This window comes from Oryza brachyantha, chromosome 7 (genome assembly GCF_000231095.2).
Source record: "Oryza brachyantha chromosome 7, ObraRS2, whole genome shotgun sequence".
NCBI lineage: Eukaryota > Viridiplantae > Streptophyta > Magnoliopsida > Poales > Poaceae > Oryza > Oryza brachyantha.
The window spans coordinates 14,969,397-14,988,191 of NC_023169.2; the positions used below are offsets into that span (position 1 = coordinate 14,969,397).

Consider the following 18,795-nt stretch of genomic DNA (forward strand, 5'->3'; position numbering starts at 1 on the left):
TTGATCCAATGATCGACTTTGCGATGGACTGGGAAATCTAAAAAAAAAATAGAGAGAACACGTTAAAACAGAACATATATGCAAGCATGCGCGTGCACACACACGCCCACACATAGAGGCAGAGAGAGACGGCAGATGATGAATTTACACAAACATAGATAATTAATGAATTACACAGCTAGCAGCTTTAGCTTTTCTATTAACAAATATCAAATTACATCGTGAAATATGGTTTCATCATCGATAGAGAATTTGTAGCAGTAAGAAAAAATGGAGGCAAATAAGTCATATATTTTGCAAAAAAAAAATTCAACAAAAAATACCCGATGATGCCCCCATGTGATATATATCAGCTACTAGCAAATATGTATAGAAATTTAATCGAACTCAAGGGAAACAAAGAAACAGCCATTGACATGAGACTTTTAACTGCCATATATATTTCGCTCGACTCCAAATAGAAATAATACTAATACTCCCTATAATTTTTAGATTTAAGTTTGATCATTCGTCTTATTGGAAATTTATATCCAAATATATGCATACTTAAAATTCCTATCATAACAAATCTATTATAACAATATAATTAATAATTATATATATTTTTTAATTAAGACGAACAATCAAACGGTAACCTAAAAATTAGCGGCGTCATATAAAAAAATGAAGCTATATCGAGGATTATATTGGCTGAGTGCACAAAAGAAGTCCACAAGAAAAAAATGTAGGATCATAAGCACAGAAGTCGGATCAACAGTTCTAAGCTCACAGCACCTTCGTGGCAATGATCGCATATGTTCATTAATCTCATGTTGAGCCATAACTGATTGCGCTGAATTTTACCTTTCGTTGGTTGGTGTCTCTCTCTCTCCTAATTCTTGGGGGGATGAGGATGGAGAGCATGCGGATGAGAATGCCCGTTGCGCCGTCGACCGGATCCTGGTGCCGAGCGGCGGCGATCTCCGGCCCGTCCGCCGGAGTCCAACCGCCGCACGTCGAGCCCTAGCCGTTCGTCGCCGGCCGCGCGCTTCGTCTACCTCGAACCGGAGTTTGCCTGTTTCACCTTCGGTTTTAGTGGGCCTTATTTGTCACATGGGCCGAGGCGGCCCCGGTCGGAAAAGCGCTGCCCTTAGGCCTTAGTACATTTTGGCCCACACTCACGCACTGGCTTGGGCCGTCCAATCTAACAACGTGGTCCAAATCGAAACATGTAAAGCGCGTTTTAAGGTAATTTGCGCTGGACGCCCTCGTTTATTTGTCGTGATATACTGATATAGAAACTCCAATCCCTCATTTATTATCAAAAGAACTTTAAACACGATTTATTATTTTTTATATTTATATTAAATTTTTAAAAGACAAATGGTCAAACATTACGAGGAAAAAAGTTAAACATCTTACATTATGAAACAGAGGAAATAGATATGAATATAAAAAAGAGTAAACTACATGGTCGGTACTTAAATTTGTGGCGTGGTACCACTTAGTTACATAAAACTTAGAAAATGCACGTTTAAGTCCATGAACTCGTTTTAACATCTAAAATCATGGAACTTGATGGTACATTAAAACGAGTTAATGGACTTGGATGGTACATTAAAATAAGTTCATGAATCTAGATGATACATTCAAACAAGTTTATAAACTAGACATATATTTTCTAAGTTTATGTATCTAAGTGATACCACGTCACATCACGTCACAAGTTTAAGAATCGGGTCTTTACTTAAAAGAAAAGGACCAGGGTGCAACACCAACAACTCGCAACGAGACGGACAAATCCCTCTGGTCGTGCGTCCGTGCGCGCAGCGTTTCTCCTAGTATCCAAGTGGCAGAAAGCGTGGAACGCCGAGCCACGCGGAACGGCTATTCCTCCGTCCGCGCGCGCGCGCGCTGCTTCGGGGATTCGGGGAGGATAGGATGGTCGACGCGGCCGCGTGGATTCGAGATCGATCGAGACGCTGTTTCGCCACCACAAGACACGATGAGCACGGAGCGCATGACGCAGCCACACACGCACGCACGCCGCACGCCGCACGCAGCAGCAGGGGGCAGCTTGCCTGTCGGTTTCCCGGGCCGAATCTGCGTGCGCCGCGCATCCGCCTCTCTGGGCCAAAACCTCTCCATCCAAAGCCAACAAAAATCTACTACTATAGCACACCACACCACTACAGCAGCAGCAGCAGGTGTGTACTACGTCCCAGTCGCACACAGCCTGGCCGTGGTGGTCGGCGGCGTACAGCGCAGCGCCCGGAGGAACACGTGTGAATCCCTGCCCGCCGCGGCCCGTTTGCCCCCGACCCGACCGGGTGCACGGTGGTTCCAATCTCTTCCACGGGACAGAGCCAAACACAGCACACGGGCCCGCCCCCGATCGGAAACCGCGTCGACGCGATCGCGACGCGGATCATGCGAAGGAACGAAACGAAAAAGAGAAACTTCTCACGACGCTGTGCCGCAGCTGCAGCGCCCCATGGGTGCACCTGAGATGGGGGCTGGCTGCTGCGGAATCCGGATGGATAATAGCAGCAACGGCAGCAGCTGCAGCTATACGGTGGAGCTGCGTCGAGTCATCATGCTGCGCCGTGACTCGTAAGGCACTCGCTTTTCGTCACAGCCACTTCGCTATATTCTCTTGTCAAGGAGAAGCTTTTGGTATGATCAGGCCGGAAAAAAGGTCGGGGACACGGAGCATTATACGAAAGCCAGCGGAAGGAAAAACCCAGCGGGCATCATGTTGACATAGAGAATCGAGAATCAATCTATAGTTGCCTCAATTTTCTAATGTTAAAGGTTAATTGTGTAATGGTACATAGAGTATGGTTGTTATATATGATTAGTAATTTTAAGATCCTCAGTTCAAATTTCCTATGGAACGAGCTACTAAGTTTACCTACTTGGCTAGATTCACAATTAAAAAAAATAGCACATATATCTAGTTAGATAGAGAGAGGTCGGATAAAAAAATATCATTTTCTAAAGAAATATTAAAGTCAGTCAAACTCAGAGAAAAGCCACAAGAGTAACTACTACTATAGTATTAATAGCTATTTAATAATATAAATAATAAAATTAATTATTAAAAATTTATAATTTACAAAAGTGAGATAATAAACTTTAAAGAAAAACATATACTGTTAAGCAGTTTAAGAAACATATAAATAGGTTACGTTCGAAACAGGCTGTTGCAAAAGCTGATTAGCAACACGAAAAAAGATAAACGTAATTAGTATAGGATTAATTAAGTACTACTTATTAAAAATTTAAAAAATAAATTTATTTGATCTTCTAAAATAATTTCTATATAAAATATTTTCGCACAAAATACATTATTTAGTAGTTTAAAAAAATACTAATAAAAAAAGAGGAGCAGTTCGAAACGAACGCAGCCGTAAAAGGCAGGTAAAAACTAACGATGATACTAGGAAAGAAGGTAGCCTTTGCTCTGACGCTAATGCAACTGTACAGCGGTAGCTTCAAATGCTTTGATCGTGAGCTCGACATTTTTCTATAACCAAAGTCTTGCGATACCAACTGCTCCACGACGACGTGTTCTATACTTATCTGCTGGAGCTGTGCATTACTGTATTGTACGGTTGGGGTCAAACCACCCGTCAACATACTCATGTTGACCACATCATTGACCGAAAAAAAGTTGACCGAAATCAGCTCAACAACTCGGCAATTTCTCCCAGCCACACGGTTTCAGCCCCGGTTTTTTTGTTTGGTACTGACCTGAGTGAGCTATTGGGCATGTTAGTGCTCTATTTCTTTGAGATTAATGTTCTGAAATGACCAATCTATTGTCAATTGTCATATTATATCCAGGTGTTTGAGGCTTTTGTGCGCTTCTACGCTACGTAAACAGATAGGTGCATGACGATTTGGTGAGCATACCTGGATGGACTTTCTATGAAACCATTTTATATATATTAGAGCTAATGTTTTCTTCGATTTGGGCATAAGTCTCACGATCAACTATTTCGTGACCAAAATGACAAGTTGACAGTTACTATCATCCTAGTTAATTTATCCTTAGCTTCTTAATTCCAACCACGTGCACTGTTGGTCCAGTGTCAATTATAGTATTTAGTAATGATGCACATTTAATTAAATCACATTAAATAAAACTAAATTATCATAATTTTAATTTATATATAGTAAATCCAAAGTGTGAGGGGCGAAAAGTGGTTTAATGACAAGTCCTAGTAAAGAATGTATTCTGACTAAAATTTTAATTTATGAGCAATACTACTTGTCAATACGTGAGACGGCTCAAGCTATAAGTTACACGAGTGATAAAATCTCAATATTTTTTTTAGATAGCCAATACATACTCTTGTCAATACGTGAGGCCGCGTTCGATTAAGGGCTGGTAAGTTAATTTACCTCGGCGCGAAAAATGTAGTAATAAATTAGTACATAATTAATTAGTTCTTTATTATTAAAAATATACTCCCTCCATCCCAAGTTGATAGTCATATAAGAGAAAACTAGAAATCTCAAATTGATAGTCATATAAGAGAAGATAACATATTATGCATTAATTATAGTGTGAAAAACCCTTTGTTTAACACGCACATTAAATATTTGCATGTATCTACCCAATCAGCTTTGATGTACATGCAACTTGTGATTTGTAACTCTAGTTTTCCAATGCTAATTAAATAGATTCTTGGTCTTTGTACCTAGACCTTATATGATGATTAATTTAAGATGGAGGAAGTATAAAATAGATTAATATGTTTTTTAAAACAACTTTTTTATAGAAAATTTTTAGAAAAAAATACACTATTTAGCAATTCAGAAAGCATGCGTGCAGTAAATGATGAGATAAGTTAACTTAAAGGGGGGCGAACACGACCCTAGAGATGTAGGCATTCACATTAGAGATGACCCTAGGTTGCGCCGCATTTATGATGGTACGCTACCTCTTATTTATTTTCAGCACTCTTATAAAGATGACTGATTACTCTCCCTCCACGCCTCCACCCTAACACTGTAACAGCTCTTCTAAGCAACCTAACAATATGATCGTCCATATTAGACACTTCTTCCTTAAATTTTAGCAAACTTGTTCAGCTACCCTGTCCAAATTTAACATATATTTGAATAGTTTGTTCAAATAATTCGATAATAATCTATAAACTCGAGAGTTCTCATGATACTATAAGGTTTCCTGGTTTCATCCCAGTTAGAACATGTGGTACATATGATACAACCAAATGTGTGTGTACACACGCACAAACCACAATCATGAAGGTTTACACTCCAATCCAATGAACAGATCAAGCATGCATAAATCAGCACTCATTATGCAACCCATCGGACTTTCTTTATGACAACGAAAGTGAAACAAGACGCAAGGCTGTGGTGTCTCGTCAGGTTGAGGTCACAGAGATACTGAAAATAGGCGACGTCGCTCTCTGAACATTAGTGCACCAGTGTCCTATTACCAGGGTCATCATCTTAGTCATAAACCACGCTATGGGGCCCACCATGCGATGCACGCACGGGGGAATGTGGATGACATTCCAAGGACAGATAAGAAATCAGTAGAGACCATGCCCACTAGAAAGAAAGGAGTAAAAGAGAGGAGTTAAAGATGATCAGGACATCCTACCTTTTATCAGTGTAGACACAAAAAAAATCTACCGGATATGTGCTGGAAAAAGCTAGGAGGCTGCATAAATATTCTAAAACATAGGGGTGAGATGCTCTTACAGCTGGATGTAATGATAAATCTACTGATCTCATCCTCTCGATCTAAATCCATCCTTTAATTAGAAAACATGCATTTTCGCGGAAACCAGTATCCACTCCTAGAAAAATAATTTATCGTCATGAAAAAAATCATAGCATCAATACTATACTAAAATTGTGGCAACCTCTGACAGCATCAGTACTAAAGCTGTGAGATGCTCTTACAGCTGGATGGAACGATAAATCTACTGATCTCAACCTCTCAATCTAAATCCATCGTTTAACTAGAAAACATGAATTTTCGCGGGAACTGGTACCTTTAATTTTCAAAAAAAAAATCATCTAGAAACCGTACATTCCAAAGGACATCTGAATGGTTTCTTCGAAATTATTACTACCTGTTATATATTAATAAGATGTATTGGATTTAAGTTTATTCTAAGCCATGACTTTTTAAGTTTAGTCAAGCTCATAAAAAATAGCAATATCTGCGACATCAAATTAGTTTGATTAAATCCAACGTTAAATATATCTTTATTATAATTATTTTATATTAAAAATATTGCTGCATTTTGCTCTAAACTTGAACATGAAAATATTTGAATTAAGGCAAACATACATCAACTTAATACGGAACAGATTGAATACTCCATAGTTAAATATATGATATTGTTTACTTTTTTTAGTTAATATAATGATTCTTTGACCTTGATTAGCTCTCAAAATATTTAGTATGAATAAAAAATTCATAAAGGTATTCTTTTTATAAGTACTTTACAATATTATAATTTTCAAATACTATCGTCCTATTCCAAGAATAAAATAGTTGTCAAACTGCATAGTGAAAATTGAATTTTTTTTACCTTAAATTTAAAGTTAATTTTAGGATCTTTTAATTTATTTTTCAATATTTGTTTTTAGATTGTCAAGAACATGTATATAAAAATTTTATTTACAAATTATTTTTTATTTATAAATATGTTGTTTGACTTTTTTTACATTAGTCCTGATTAACATATTCATAATCTTATCGGAAGACCTTTAAGCTCTAGGTCCTATGCCAACTTAAATATCATATACGAAAACCCTGCTTGTCAAGATTATTCATTACACGGCGAGTGTGAGTTGTGACACGTAAATATTACAAGTCAAGAATCGAGTTTAGAAATTTGTCTTACCTGCTAATTCATAAAATGGTATATAAAGGATGAAAACTCCATTCCCAATTCCATGAGATATTAATGATCAAGTGCCTCTCATTTGCCTCTCTTTCAGGTAGTGTAATCTTCGTTCTTCCTAGGATATATCCTAATATTTGGTCTAGATAAACTTGAAGAGTCAATTAGTTCACTATAGAAAACGATTTTTTATGACACCTCCCTTTAATTCTGTCACTGAAAATCATATTCACTTTTATTAAAAAGTATGTTTTAGCCATCAGCAAAAATATCTTTCGAATTTGTTGTTGACATGCTCTAAGTAAAAAGAAAGTGATAAATATACTTCAATGTCACGGCAGGAAAAACCGGCAGTAACAACAACTAGGCTACTAGCAAGTAGCAACTATTACTAGCCTAACAATAGTGACTACTGCCTTCGTTCCGGTAAGCTCACTTCTATATTTTATAACGGGGTTGTAAACAGTAATGGAATCAGCTCTGCTATATACTGCTCCGTCCAAACAAAAAAGATTTTTGGTTTTGTAGATCGACTATCCGTATTATTTAAAAAATTTATTAAAATATTGAAAAAATAATCGCAAATAAAATACTATTTATATTTTATTATGTAGTAACTATGAAAATATTAATCAAAAATTTTTCAAATAAGACGAAGAGTCAAAAATTCTATCTAGAAATTCGTTTATTTTGGGACAGAGATAGTATATGAAAACATAAAAATTCATTTATTTTGGGACATACGTTGTGTACGATAAAATTTTTATGCTAATTAGGCTTTAGAGCATATGAGCATCGTTACATTTCTCTCTCTTGCCCACCGTGTCGTTACATTTGATCGTACTCAAATATGCCTAGCATAATCCATAATAGAATATGAGCTTTTTTTTGTCGCACACTCGAACCGTTTGCTCTCCGACTACAAAACCATAAAAATAAACTAGGCAATCAAAATAATTTTAAAAAAACGTTTGTATCTATATTTTTTTGGTTTAAAGGTTAATGCTAAAAAGAATAAACTACGATTGAATATTAAAATAAATTCTAAAATTAAATTTTAAATTTTGCTAGGGCCGACAAAAGCAAGTGTAACCTGTTTCTAAGCTACTATTTAGATGTACCAGGTAGTGGCTGGGACTAGGAATATCATTATCGAAAATAAGAAGGGGCGAGAAAATAAGAAAGAAGGAATATTACGAGAAATGTTTAGTTTCAGGTAAAAAATAAGTTTGTGTTAATAATTATGAAAATATCAATAATATTAGTAAATTATTGACGGCCAGGAAACGAGTCGCTCGACAGATGGACGACGTCTCTTTGTTTTAAATTACGTTTAAACTTTACCGCCACTTGAAAAGACAAAAATACCCCCAGCCTTTTCTATTAAACGTAACCAGAGAACCTCCCCATGCTATCTTTCTTTCCTCCGGTCTCTCTCTCCCGTACGCGGCAGAAGGCAGCGCCCCGCCATAGCCGGCCGGCGAGCTCCACACCCCCACCACCTCCGCGCTCTCCCTTGCGGCGGCACAGGACGGGCTCCTCCTCTCGTCTGCCCGCCCGCTCTTCTCGTCGGCGGCGTTAGCTCCCGTCTCGTCTCCTCCCGCCTGCGCCGATCTCCCGCGAGCAGGGGCCGGGCGCTGTCGTCCTGCGTCCTCACCGGTGAGCGTCCATCCTCTCTCTCATTTCTCTCTACACCACGCGGTTTTTTTCTCTTATGGAGTCTGCATCGTGAACCGTAGGTAGATTCTCTTCTGGATCTGGCTTAATTTGCCTTAAGAACTAGTAATAACAGTTTTTTTTGTTCCCAAAAAGTTTGGGGGGTTGAACTGAACCCCCCCCCCCCCCGGTCACACATATGATCCGCCCCCTGCTTTTTTGGCCGCTGACTTTGCAGCGAATTTTTTTAGGTGAGAGTGTTAATTATCTTGGTGCCGGCCTGCCGGGAGTAGTTGAGCAGACGGGTCGAAGTGTCAAAACTGCTCGTGCAGCAGGCTGTTTTGGTGTCGGAGATTTAGGCTCTGTTTAGTTTTCAAAAATTTTCCCGTTCATGAACCGACACATGTATAAAGTATTAAATATAGTTAAGAAAAATAACTAATTGTACAGTTTAGAAGAAATTTGCGAGATGGAACTTTTAAGCCGATTAGTCCATAATTAGCTATATAACTATTACAGTAACTCACATATATTAATGATGAATTAATTAGGCTTAAAAATTGTCTCGTGGTTTCATGATACCTTATGTAATTAGTTTTTTAATTAGTCACCGAAACAGTCTTTCTGCATCCGGTCGAACATCCGATGTAAAACTCAACCAAAAATTTTCGCGAACTACACACGCTGTTAGCAAACCCACGGAAATCATGGGAGGGGATACTTTACGACTTCATCTTACAGCCCTTGTTTTGTTCACGCATAGATTGGTCAAAGTTGTGGTGTACGATGGTTGTACGGTACCAGTCATGACGTTGTTCTATGGTCAGCGTTACGACACGCTAGCTGCTTGGTTCACCTGTCGGTAGGACTAGGATGCCAAATGGTTGGTGGTATTGCATAGCCTGATTGCTGAACTGTTTTTGTTTTGTCTTTTATTAGTGGGATCACAAATTCACAAGTTTTCACTGTACAATAATGCTTTATCTAGAAGCTTGGCTGTGTTCGCATTTAGTTTTCGTGGGCGGAAAAGAACGCGCGTGACAATTTGATCCCAGTTTAGTTGCCACAATCCAACATGTATCTAGGACACGCTCGCATGCAGATCAGACCGGCTGATATGAGTGCATGTCCATTGTTCCGGTATGGGAATTGGTAATGGGTGGTTTCTTTATGAAACTATACATCAGAAATCCATTTCATTTACTGATATGGTTGGTTTTTATACTGCTTACTTAAAACAAACGCTTCCAGTATTTGAGTGCTAGATTTGAGTTGGCAGCCCTGTATGTTTCTGTTCTGACTTCTAACATCTACTGGTTTATTGCAGATTTTGTCCCTGCTGGATTTCTGAAATTGAACTGGAGGACTGGAGATATCAAGACATCAACAACAAACTATAAAGCTTCCCCTCCAGTTAATCTGTTCCTGGGATCTCCTTGTCATACGCGAACGAAGCACTTGATAATATGCAGTAAATAGCTTTGGAGTCTTGACTAAACCACTATGGCTGATACTCCAACTTCCCGAATGATTCATCCCTTTAGCAATATATCAAGCCAGAACCTGAAGCAGTTCCAGTATTCTGATAATTCACAGCATCCTTGTCATCCTTATAGGGGACCTTCAGACACCCACGTTGTACCACAGCATCATTATAGCCTAAAGTCACATTCACCGGATGCTGGTTGTGAAAGCCAGGCTGCTCCTAACAAGTACACACTGGACTCCTCTGAAGGTGCTCGTTGTATGAGAAATGATTCTCCCTCCAGTCAAAGTTTCACCACCAGAAGCGGTAGCCCTCTATCTCAGGAAGACAGTCACTCTGACTCGACAGATGGATCTCCTGTAGGCGCTTCCTGTGTCACTGACGATCCTACTGATCTGAAGCAAAAACTGAAGGATCTCGAGGCTGTTATGCTTGGGCCAGACTCCCATATAGTCAACAGCCTTGAGAATTCTGTGGCAAACCAACTGTCCTTGGAGCCGGAGAAGTGGGTGCATATGATGGGCATTCCCAGAGGCAACTTGAAAGAGCTACTGATTGCTTGTGCTAGAGCTGTGGAAGAGAAGAATAGCTTTGCAATTGATCTGATGATTACTGAGCTGAGGAAAATGGTTTCAGTATCCGGTGAACCGCTTGAGAGGTTGGGAGCCTACATGGTAGAAGGCCTTGTTGCCAGGCTTGCCTCCTCTGGCAGCTCGATCTATAAAGCTTTGAAGTGCAAGGAACCAAAGAGCTCTGACCTCCTGTCCTACATGCACTTCCTGTATGAGGCCTGCCCCTACTTCAAGTTTGGTTATATGTCAGCAAATGGCGCCATTGCAGAGGCTGTCAAGGGAGAAGACAGGATTCATATCATCGACTTCCATATCTCTCAGGGTGCTCAGTGGATTTCTCTCCTCCAAGCCCTTGCAGCGAGGCCTGGTGGACCACCAACAGTGAGGATCACAGGCATCGATGACTCGGTTTCAGCTTACGCACGAGGCGGCGGGCTAGAGCTGGTCGGGAGGAGGCTGTCACACATCGCCGGCCTGTGCAAGGTGCCATTTGAGTTCCACCCACTCGCCATCTCCGGCAGCCAGGTCGAGGAGGCGCATCTCGGGGTCCTCCCGGGGGAAGCCGTCGCCGTGAACTTCACCCTGGAGCTGCACCACGTCCCCGACGAGTCGGTGAGCACGGCGAACCACCGCGACCGCCTCCTGAGGATGGTGAAGGGCCTGTCGCCGAGGGTGCTCACCCTGGTGGAGATGGAGTCCAACACGAACACGGCCCCGTTCACGCAGAGGTTCGCGGAGACGCTCGACTACTACACCGCCATCTTCGAGTCCATCGACCTGACGCTGCCGAGGGACGACAGGGAGAGGATCAACATGGAGCAGCACTGCCTCGCGAGGGAGATCGTCAACCTCGTCGCCTGCGAGGGGGAGGAGCGGGCGGAGCGGTACGAGCCCTTCGGCAAGTGGAAGGCGCGGCTCACCATGGCCGGCCTCAGGCCGTCCCCGCTCAGCTCGCTGGTGAACGCCACCATCAGGACGCTGCTGCAGAGCTACTCCGACGACTACAAGCTCGCCGAGAGGGACGGGGCGCTCTACCTCGGGTGGAAGAACAGGCCACTGGTGGTCTCGTCGGCATGGCACTAGGAAGAGGTAGGAAAAGCTGTGATGACTTTTGAGGTGTGATCTGACGACAAAACTTCCCTTGTAATACTCTAGGAAGCTATAGTGATTACGTGCTGGCAAGGACGTAAGGTCAGGGTAGCTTATAACATGGTGTTGTAATGGCAACCGTAGCGTTTAGGGTCAGGCATGAAAGTGCTGATGAGGTGTAGTATAATGTTTGGGAGTATATTTTTCAGTTTTTTTTTGATGTTTTGTTGTAATGTTGTCACACTAATCTTATCAGGATTATCTACTGTAAGCTAAAGATCCATTGGAATGGTGGCGAATAGGGCAATAGGGCTTAAGATTATCTACTGTAAGCTAACGATCCATTGGAATGGTGGCGAGTAGGGCTTAAAATGCATATGCATGATGTTCGATTGGTATGAATCCAACAGAAACCTAGTATTCGTAAAAGGTACAGGTATCACATGCATATCTTAAATCCGTACACATGCAGTGAGATACAAAGCTTTGCCATGAAAGAGGATTAGACAAGCTCACAAAACCAAATTAACCATAACGTTGTTTCTATCCACATTCCACTGAAGGAGAAGATAGTTAAACGAAAAGCAAATTCTCATAATCTAATTAATCTTAACGGGTTCACTGTACAACGAATGTAGGGCCAATGCCACATACAAGTATACAACAAGGCCTTTGCCGCTCCAGAAGACCCATGTGTGTGTTTGCTGTAACCCACAGGTACAGCTCTTGCCTCCGGTTCATCTGATGTGTAAATGATACACAGTTGAGCATCTTTCTGAAGAGATGTGTCAATAGGAAGCACTGGTAATATATGATTCTTGGAGCTATAAGCATTATTAGACTCTCACGGACCCATGACTAGATTGCCAGCGGTACTGTAGCATAAGTTAGCAGAATGGTCCATCGGTGTGGCTTTGAAAGTAAAACCTTCACTAGGCTTTTCTTCTCTCGAACCATATATACTGCTAGCGGCATTTCCAGGCATAGTCGGCACTGGCATTGATGGAAGTCCCATATTACTGTATACAGAAGCCATGGATTGCATTTGATACTGCATTTGATCAGGAACTGAAGACTGCAATTGGTTTGTGGCATCGCCGTGGTTCGGGCTGATTCCAACACCAAGATCAAGACTGATCGTGTCACTTTCGGCTGCTTGAGCATATTGGTTCGCGAAGGTCCTAGGTTCACATGCTCTCATCATGCCACCAAGGCCTGGCATACTGCTGTTAATTGGATGAACAACAGGCTTCATGGGGGGAGCTGACATCTCATGGCTTGCATTCCTCGAAGCAGGGACTTCATGGTTATGTTTTCCTTCATATGTTGTTATAACTGATTTAGGATCATGTGATGCTCTCTCAACATGCTTCCTGACTGGGCATCCTGTATTTGTACACTTGTAGTAACTCCTGCGATAATGAAATAATAAAATGAATATACGATAATGAAATAAAATGAATATACAAGTGCACCTCACGTTTGACATCCCAATATGGAAGAGTTGCAGCTTGTAATATATGAATCATGGACACATCCACCCATTCAGAAAAGTGATGGAAAATATCTGATTACATTGAACTATGGAAATTTAGAGCCTTAAGGGAAGGTCCAATTTTCAAGTAAGTGATTCCAAGCCTTCACATTAAGCCCCTTAAGCCTTACTCCCCTGGTATTACCCTAACAGCACTACAAATATGTGCAAGGAATTTTTAACTTCTTATTAAAAGTGCATTACCCGAAAATCGTTGAACATTTTATTGCTACTGTTAAAAATCTGCTAACATGTCAGAAGAAAAAGAAGAATTTACTAGGATTAATAAATGAATAAAGAAACAACTGACCGTGGATTGGGATTTCCTTTAACTACTTTCTGGCCATATTTGCGCCAGCGGTACCCATCATCCAAGATGTCAACCTCACTAACAGTTTGTACTACAACACGAGGTTCACGGTTTGGTTTACCCATCAAAGCAGCATCAATAGCAGCAGATTCCATTTTCCTGTTTGAACAGTTGTAGACAACACATTCAGCGGTTGAAATGGGTGATCAATTCCTTAGCATGAAAGAAGTCAAATGAAACGCACCTTCGTTTTGACTCTAAATCATCATCCTCAGTAGCATCATCCCCAGGGTAGGGTCTCCCACCTCCAGCATCAATGTCATCATCACTAGCTGAGCCCGGAACAGGTTCAATCATACCAGCTGAATGTACTTGATTACCAAGGTTGCTAAGAACATTTGAAGATTTGTCTGCATACAAACAATATAACATTTAAGTCTTAAGATGCCCATTAAAAAACATCATAAAAACATTTACATAACCATAAGTTTCAGAAAAGCACAATTGTTTTGTCAGAATTATCAGTTCACCACAACTTTAGCTACACAATTCAGAAAACTGCAGCTTTGTTCATCTGATAGGTATGGGCCCACCTATCAGACACACAAGCAATGCTCACTGTTACAAGTTTCCAGAGAGAGGGTATAAAATTGCAGTTCGATTAATTCATACAATTTATTATGAAATGTCTGGCTACTTACGCAAAGTAATAATTTCAACAAAATTGTACTTTTCTCAACTGTACTCTTCTGGAAAAGCATGCCAGCAGTTATGTTCAAAAACAACTCAGAGACTATCAAACTGTGTTTTGTATGTCAAATAATTCTTTTTCAAGAATCTGCATAGACCAGAATCATAAATCTGGCAGATTCATGACAAGCAATAAGAAGTTTAGAGACAATAAGAATAACTAGGGAATTCACAAAAAAGGGAGTCACATCCAAGAAGCAGGAGGCCAAGCTGCCCAACCAGAGGAATACGGCTTCAGTTTTTTTTAAAAAGAATAAACTCCTCACCTTCAGTAGCTGCCACACCATCATATCTTTCTTCACCCTGGTTTGGAGGAACTGCACCAGCAGATAACCTCCTATTGGGTTGGGGCTTAGGGTGATTGTGACGCCCTTTGTAAACCACTTCAGTAATCTGACCATCAAGCGAACGCTCAAGAAGCTTTTTTACTTCACAGTTAGGATGTGTGCACTTGTAATAACTTCTCGGGTTCTCGCTTCCCTTAACATGCTTCTGCCCATATTTGCGCCAGTTATAACCATCCTCTGCAGACTTTTCAGCCACACTTTCAGGCTGTGTCTCTTGAATAGCATTTCCAGAGCTACTCATCTGATGCAACTCAGATGCACCAACTTCAGCAGGCACGTTGTCAGTCAAACCAATCATACCAACAGGTTGGTTTGGGGCACTTGAAACATTAACTGTGAGAGTTGACTCACGAGAACACGGAGGTACATTGTCAATCATCATATCGTTAGATGACGCTGCCGTATTTAGGCTTTCATTTTGCATAGAAGGTTCATGCTTTTGGGGATCGTTGAGAGCAGGAACCTGCAGTACAAAGCACAAGTAACACCCAAATTACATGATGAGGAAGTAATAAGTGCAAGAGAAAACAGTAAGAGAGAAGGTAGATAACACTAAATATGTACTAGAGTTTGTCAAACTAAAAGGGAATCCACCATTTCAAGACACGTGTACTCATGAGAACTAAAGAAGAAATGTGTCATTTGGTTTAGAATACATTACAGGAGGAAAGGATTTTATCCACATACTTCTATGTTAGCGTTAATTATTATAGCACCAAGAACTCATTAGGTTGATCCTTTCAATTCTTCTCAAGGAAGTTGAGGCTAGTTCTTTATATTCTAACTCACATTTTCACGACTTCTCTAAATGTGAAACCAGCGCACATCTCATGTCTCACCTAGCAAGGAAATATCATGTACACCTGTTATGCTCTATTCTTATCAAAGATCTTGCATCTCTTCTTTAATAATTATACCTTGTTTTTAGTTGTGAGACCCACGGTAATCAAACCATACAATAAAGTTGGTCTAGTTATTTGAACTTAAAGTCATAACAAAAGCTACTGCATTTTTTGACACTAAATTTGACAACACCGAACCATGGACTAGTAATAACACAGCCTAGAAACAATAATAAAACGAATTTATTATATTCCTAATGAGAATTGAGATTCCACTGAGAATATTTTGAATTAAATGTAGAAAAACTTGAATTTCAAGAGCTGGAATCCCAGATAGATTCACTAATTAAATGCAATATAGATCCAGTAGATATCATATCAATAAGGTCAGCTTCAGTTTCGACAACTTTAGGTCATGAAAAGGAAGTTATTAGAAGCATATTAGATCTTTACACTCCCCTTTGTAGATCCCCAGTATATATTCCATATTGGTTTGGTGGAATCATTTGTAAACAAAACGATTAAATTCAATTCAGTCATTGTACAAGATAATATTATTTTCTAAAGAAAAAAATTCCAGTACATGCTAATAGAGAATTACACAACACCAGGTAATCACTCAAAGAAAGGCTTCGTACCACTGATTGAGAAGATGAATTCACGTGAGGCTTGAATTCAAAATCTCGAGAGCCACCATCTTCATGGGCATTACCAGCTAATTTATCCCTAGGAGAAGGCAGTATGTCTGGATTTGCACTCTTGCTCATAATTGCGGCCATGCTGAAAGTACCAGTTGTTGGAGAGGGTTCAACCTAAAGAGGAAAGTTTGATGATTATTTTTCAACTTTTTGAACACGACAACGTACAATAGCATTACAGGGTACATACTGAACAATACTCCAGAATGAAAAATTATCCAGAAACATTGACACCAAATTCTACCTTCATAAATTCTCCCTTTAATCAAAACCTGTTTGAAGCATCCATATGCCTTGAGAAATGAAACATCAAGAGGAAGATCCGCAAAGTAAAGAAGGAACCAAGAGAAAAGCAAATGATAATGAAGCTGTAAATAAGCACCCTATGCTCAGCAAGTAAATTTCAATTTGTGGGTTGTCTCAATACAACATCTACGGCCAGACCCAATAAACAATAATAGCAAAACGATCATGGCTAATCCAAGCCTACAAATCAACTCTTTCGCAGTTGCTTGGTGCTTCCCTTACGAAAGATGGCCATTTCTTAGTACGCACACCACCAGCACAATAGCAGCCGAAGCCAAGGGGAGCGTTCCTTTAAGTAAGGCCCTTTCAAGCTGCCACAAGGAAAATGCCACATGATGATTTGTTCCCCGAGCCACCAAGTGTATGCAGCACAGAATAATTCCCCCAACCGCACAAACAACAGCTCCCACCTCACTCCACAGCAAATTGACGGCGCAGGGGCGCCCCAAAAGGAGAAACAGAGCACAAACAACTATATCCGCGCGGAACCCCGCCAAAAGTCAGTTCCAGAAGCCGCATGGCACCACCAGAAATGCGAAAGCTCGCGGCAAAAGCGCATTATTCCGACGCCACGAGCCAATTCCGCGGTGCAAATGTCTCATAAACTAGAGCATAAAGCTAATAATGCGCATCAGAATCCCTCCTTTCCCCCCGACACAAATTAATCCCGGGCACGACACGGACGGCCGTAGAAATTCGTAGATCCCGCAGGTAACTAGCGCGAGGAGGGGGGGGGGGGGGGGGACGGCTGCGCGCGCCAGCGAGGTGATCAGCCTCACCTTGAAGTTGGTGAGGAGGACGGGGGACTCGAGGAGCGCCGAGGGGCTGAAGCCCGCGGGGATTGTGAGGCAGGGCTCCCGCGAGATCGGCAGCCGCGCGGGGGACATCGCCTTGTACCTCGCCCCAGCCCCGGCCAGCGCCGCGACGCGCCGATCCGCCGGGGGCTGCTTCTCCGGCGAGCCCCCGGCGCCCGCGCGGTGGTCGCCCGAGCTAGGGTTTGGCGAATCGGCCATTGCTTGCGGACCTGCGGTGCGGGCGCGGCGCGAGGTGTGGGCAGAGGCCAGAGGAGAGTGAAGAGGAAGGCGTGGTGGTGGTTTTGGAGGGCGATGGTGGGGAGGGGCAGTTTGGGGAAAGTGGGGTCGCCCTGTAGCCAAGGTAGCGTGGGGTGGGGGGCTGCGGCCCGTGTTGACTTAATTAATTGCGACCCGTGAACTGACCCTTTTGCCCCCGCTCGGTATGCGAAATTGCGGGGAGTGGGAAGTGTGGGGGCTTGGTGTGATGTGAGCAACCGGGGCACGAAACCGGTGGTGGGATCCGGGGGCAGGGAGTGACGACAGCGACCCCGGCTGGCTGGCTTGCTGGGTGTTTCGGGGCACCGAGTGGGAGGGCGCCCCGCGTCGCTGCAGGTGGGCCCGCGTGAGGGTGGTCCTACCGTCAGTGGGTTGCTGTGTTTTCTGTGTACGAGTGGCGGGTGCGTCTAGGGAGGTCGGGCGGAGAAGATAAATGTGTGTTTTAAATTCCGCGTGGTATGCCTGTCAGAGTGTACCCCCATGATCTCTTTGAAATTGAATGGGAACATGAGGAGGGGTGAATCTAAAATTGAATGCCAAATGTTTTTACATTTTACGCGTGGTTAAGAAGCAAGTTTAATAATATATCCAACAAGATTTCTTATAGCCAGCTCTTAGCATATTTATATAATAGTTAGCTCTTCATCATTACAGGACCCACATGTCACTCTTACAGAGTTTCTTGGTTCTTGTGCATGAGCTGGCTATAAGCTTACACCGTGCTTACACTCTCTTTCATCCACTCTCTCCTCCACATAAGCATTTAGCTAACTTATAGCCTGCTATTATACTTGCTCTAATTTTGTAACTTTTGTTTCGTTATTATAGTGGGAAGGAAATAATTTGAACGTTGGTGCTACAGCTTTATTATCTGATTGTAAATATTTCATGTTCAATGCGGTTGATATTTTTTTGAAATTACGACCATAGCATAAGAATAAGTAAAATGGTATGCATAGATTTTGTCAAAAACAGTACTTTAGAGGCATAGGAGGTGGTGGTTTGGTTTTTTTCATAAACCAAAGCTAAACAATATATTTGTAAATAGAAAATAAATTATAAATAAAAATTATATACGTATGTTAGAGATCTAAAAGACAAGGCTAAAAATAAATTTTGGTGAAAATAAACATTAAAATCAACTCCAAATTTAAAATTAAATATTCAAATTTGGCTTATAAGCATAAGTAGAAATGATAAGATTGGGATGACAGAATGTTAATATAGTATTACAAACTTATTATATTTTATAAA

At 41.3% G+C, this 18,795-nt stretch overlaps 2 protein-coding genes across 3 annotated transcripts; one reads left to right on the plus strand and one right to left on the minus strand.

Moving 5' to 3' along the window:
* The first annotated feature begins 8,315 nt into the window (after positions 1–8,315).
* Positions 8,316–12,057, plus strand: LOC102717728 (chitin-inducible gibberellin-responsive protein 2). Its single transcript, XM_006657826.3, has 2 exons — positions 8,316–8,540; positions 9,865–12,057. Exon 2 carries the CDS (start codon positions 10,041–10,043, stop codon positions 11,676–11,678), a length of 1,638 nt encoding a protein of 545 aa, XP_006657889.1. The 5' UTR covers positions 8,316–8,540; positions 9,865–10,040; the 3' UTR covers positions 11,679–12,057.
* Positions 12,058–12,255: 198 nt separating this feature from the next.
* Positions 12,256–17,559, minus strand: LOC102709860 (WRKY transcription factor SUSIBA2-like). Of its 2 annotated transcripts, none has more exons than XM_040526203.1 (6): positions 17,251–17,559; positions 16,106–16,279; positions 14,545–15,088; positions 13,773–13,938; positions 13,529–13,687; positions 12,256–13,096 (listed from the first exon to the last, which is right to left on the minus strand). In XM_040526203.1, exons 1-6 carry the CDS (start codon positions 17,482–17,484, stop codon positions 12,529–12,531), a joined length of 1,845 nt encoding a protein of 614 aa, XP_040382137.1. In that variant the 5' UTR covers positions 17,485–17,559; the 3' UTR covers positions 12,256–12,528. The 2 variants fall into 2 exon arrangements, with proteins under 2 accessions (XP_040382137.1, XP_015695163.1); XM_015839677.2 differs by lacking the exon at positions 17,251–17,559 and adding an exon at positions 16,410–16,510 and having other exon boundaries at positions 12,529–13,096.
* Positions 17,560–18,795: the final 1,236 nt, after the last annotated feature.

Bases quoted from the DNA above. Each gene is read 5' to 3' on its own strand.
- LOC102717728 (XM_006657826.3), top strand. From the start codon at position 10,041: ATGGCTGATACTCCAACTTCCCGAATGATTCATCCCTTTAGCAATATA.
- LOC102709860 (XM_040526203.1), bottom strand. From the start codon at position 17,484: ATGGCCGATTCGCCAAACCCTAGCTCGGGCGACCACCGCGCGGGCGCC. The intron at 15,089-16,105 runs GTACGAAGCCTT...TTTGTACTGCAG, and splicing joins ATTCATCTTCTCAATCAGTG to GTTCCTGCTCTCAACGATCC. The intron at 13,939-14,544 runs GTGAGGAGTTTA...GTTTGTATGCAG, and splicing joins TGGTGTGGCAGCTACTGAAG to ACAAATCTTCAAATGTTCTT.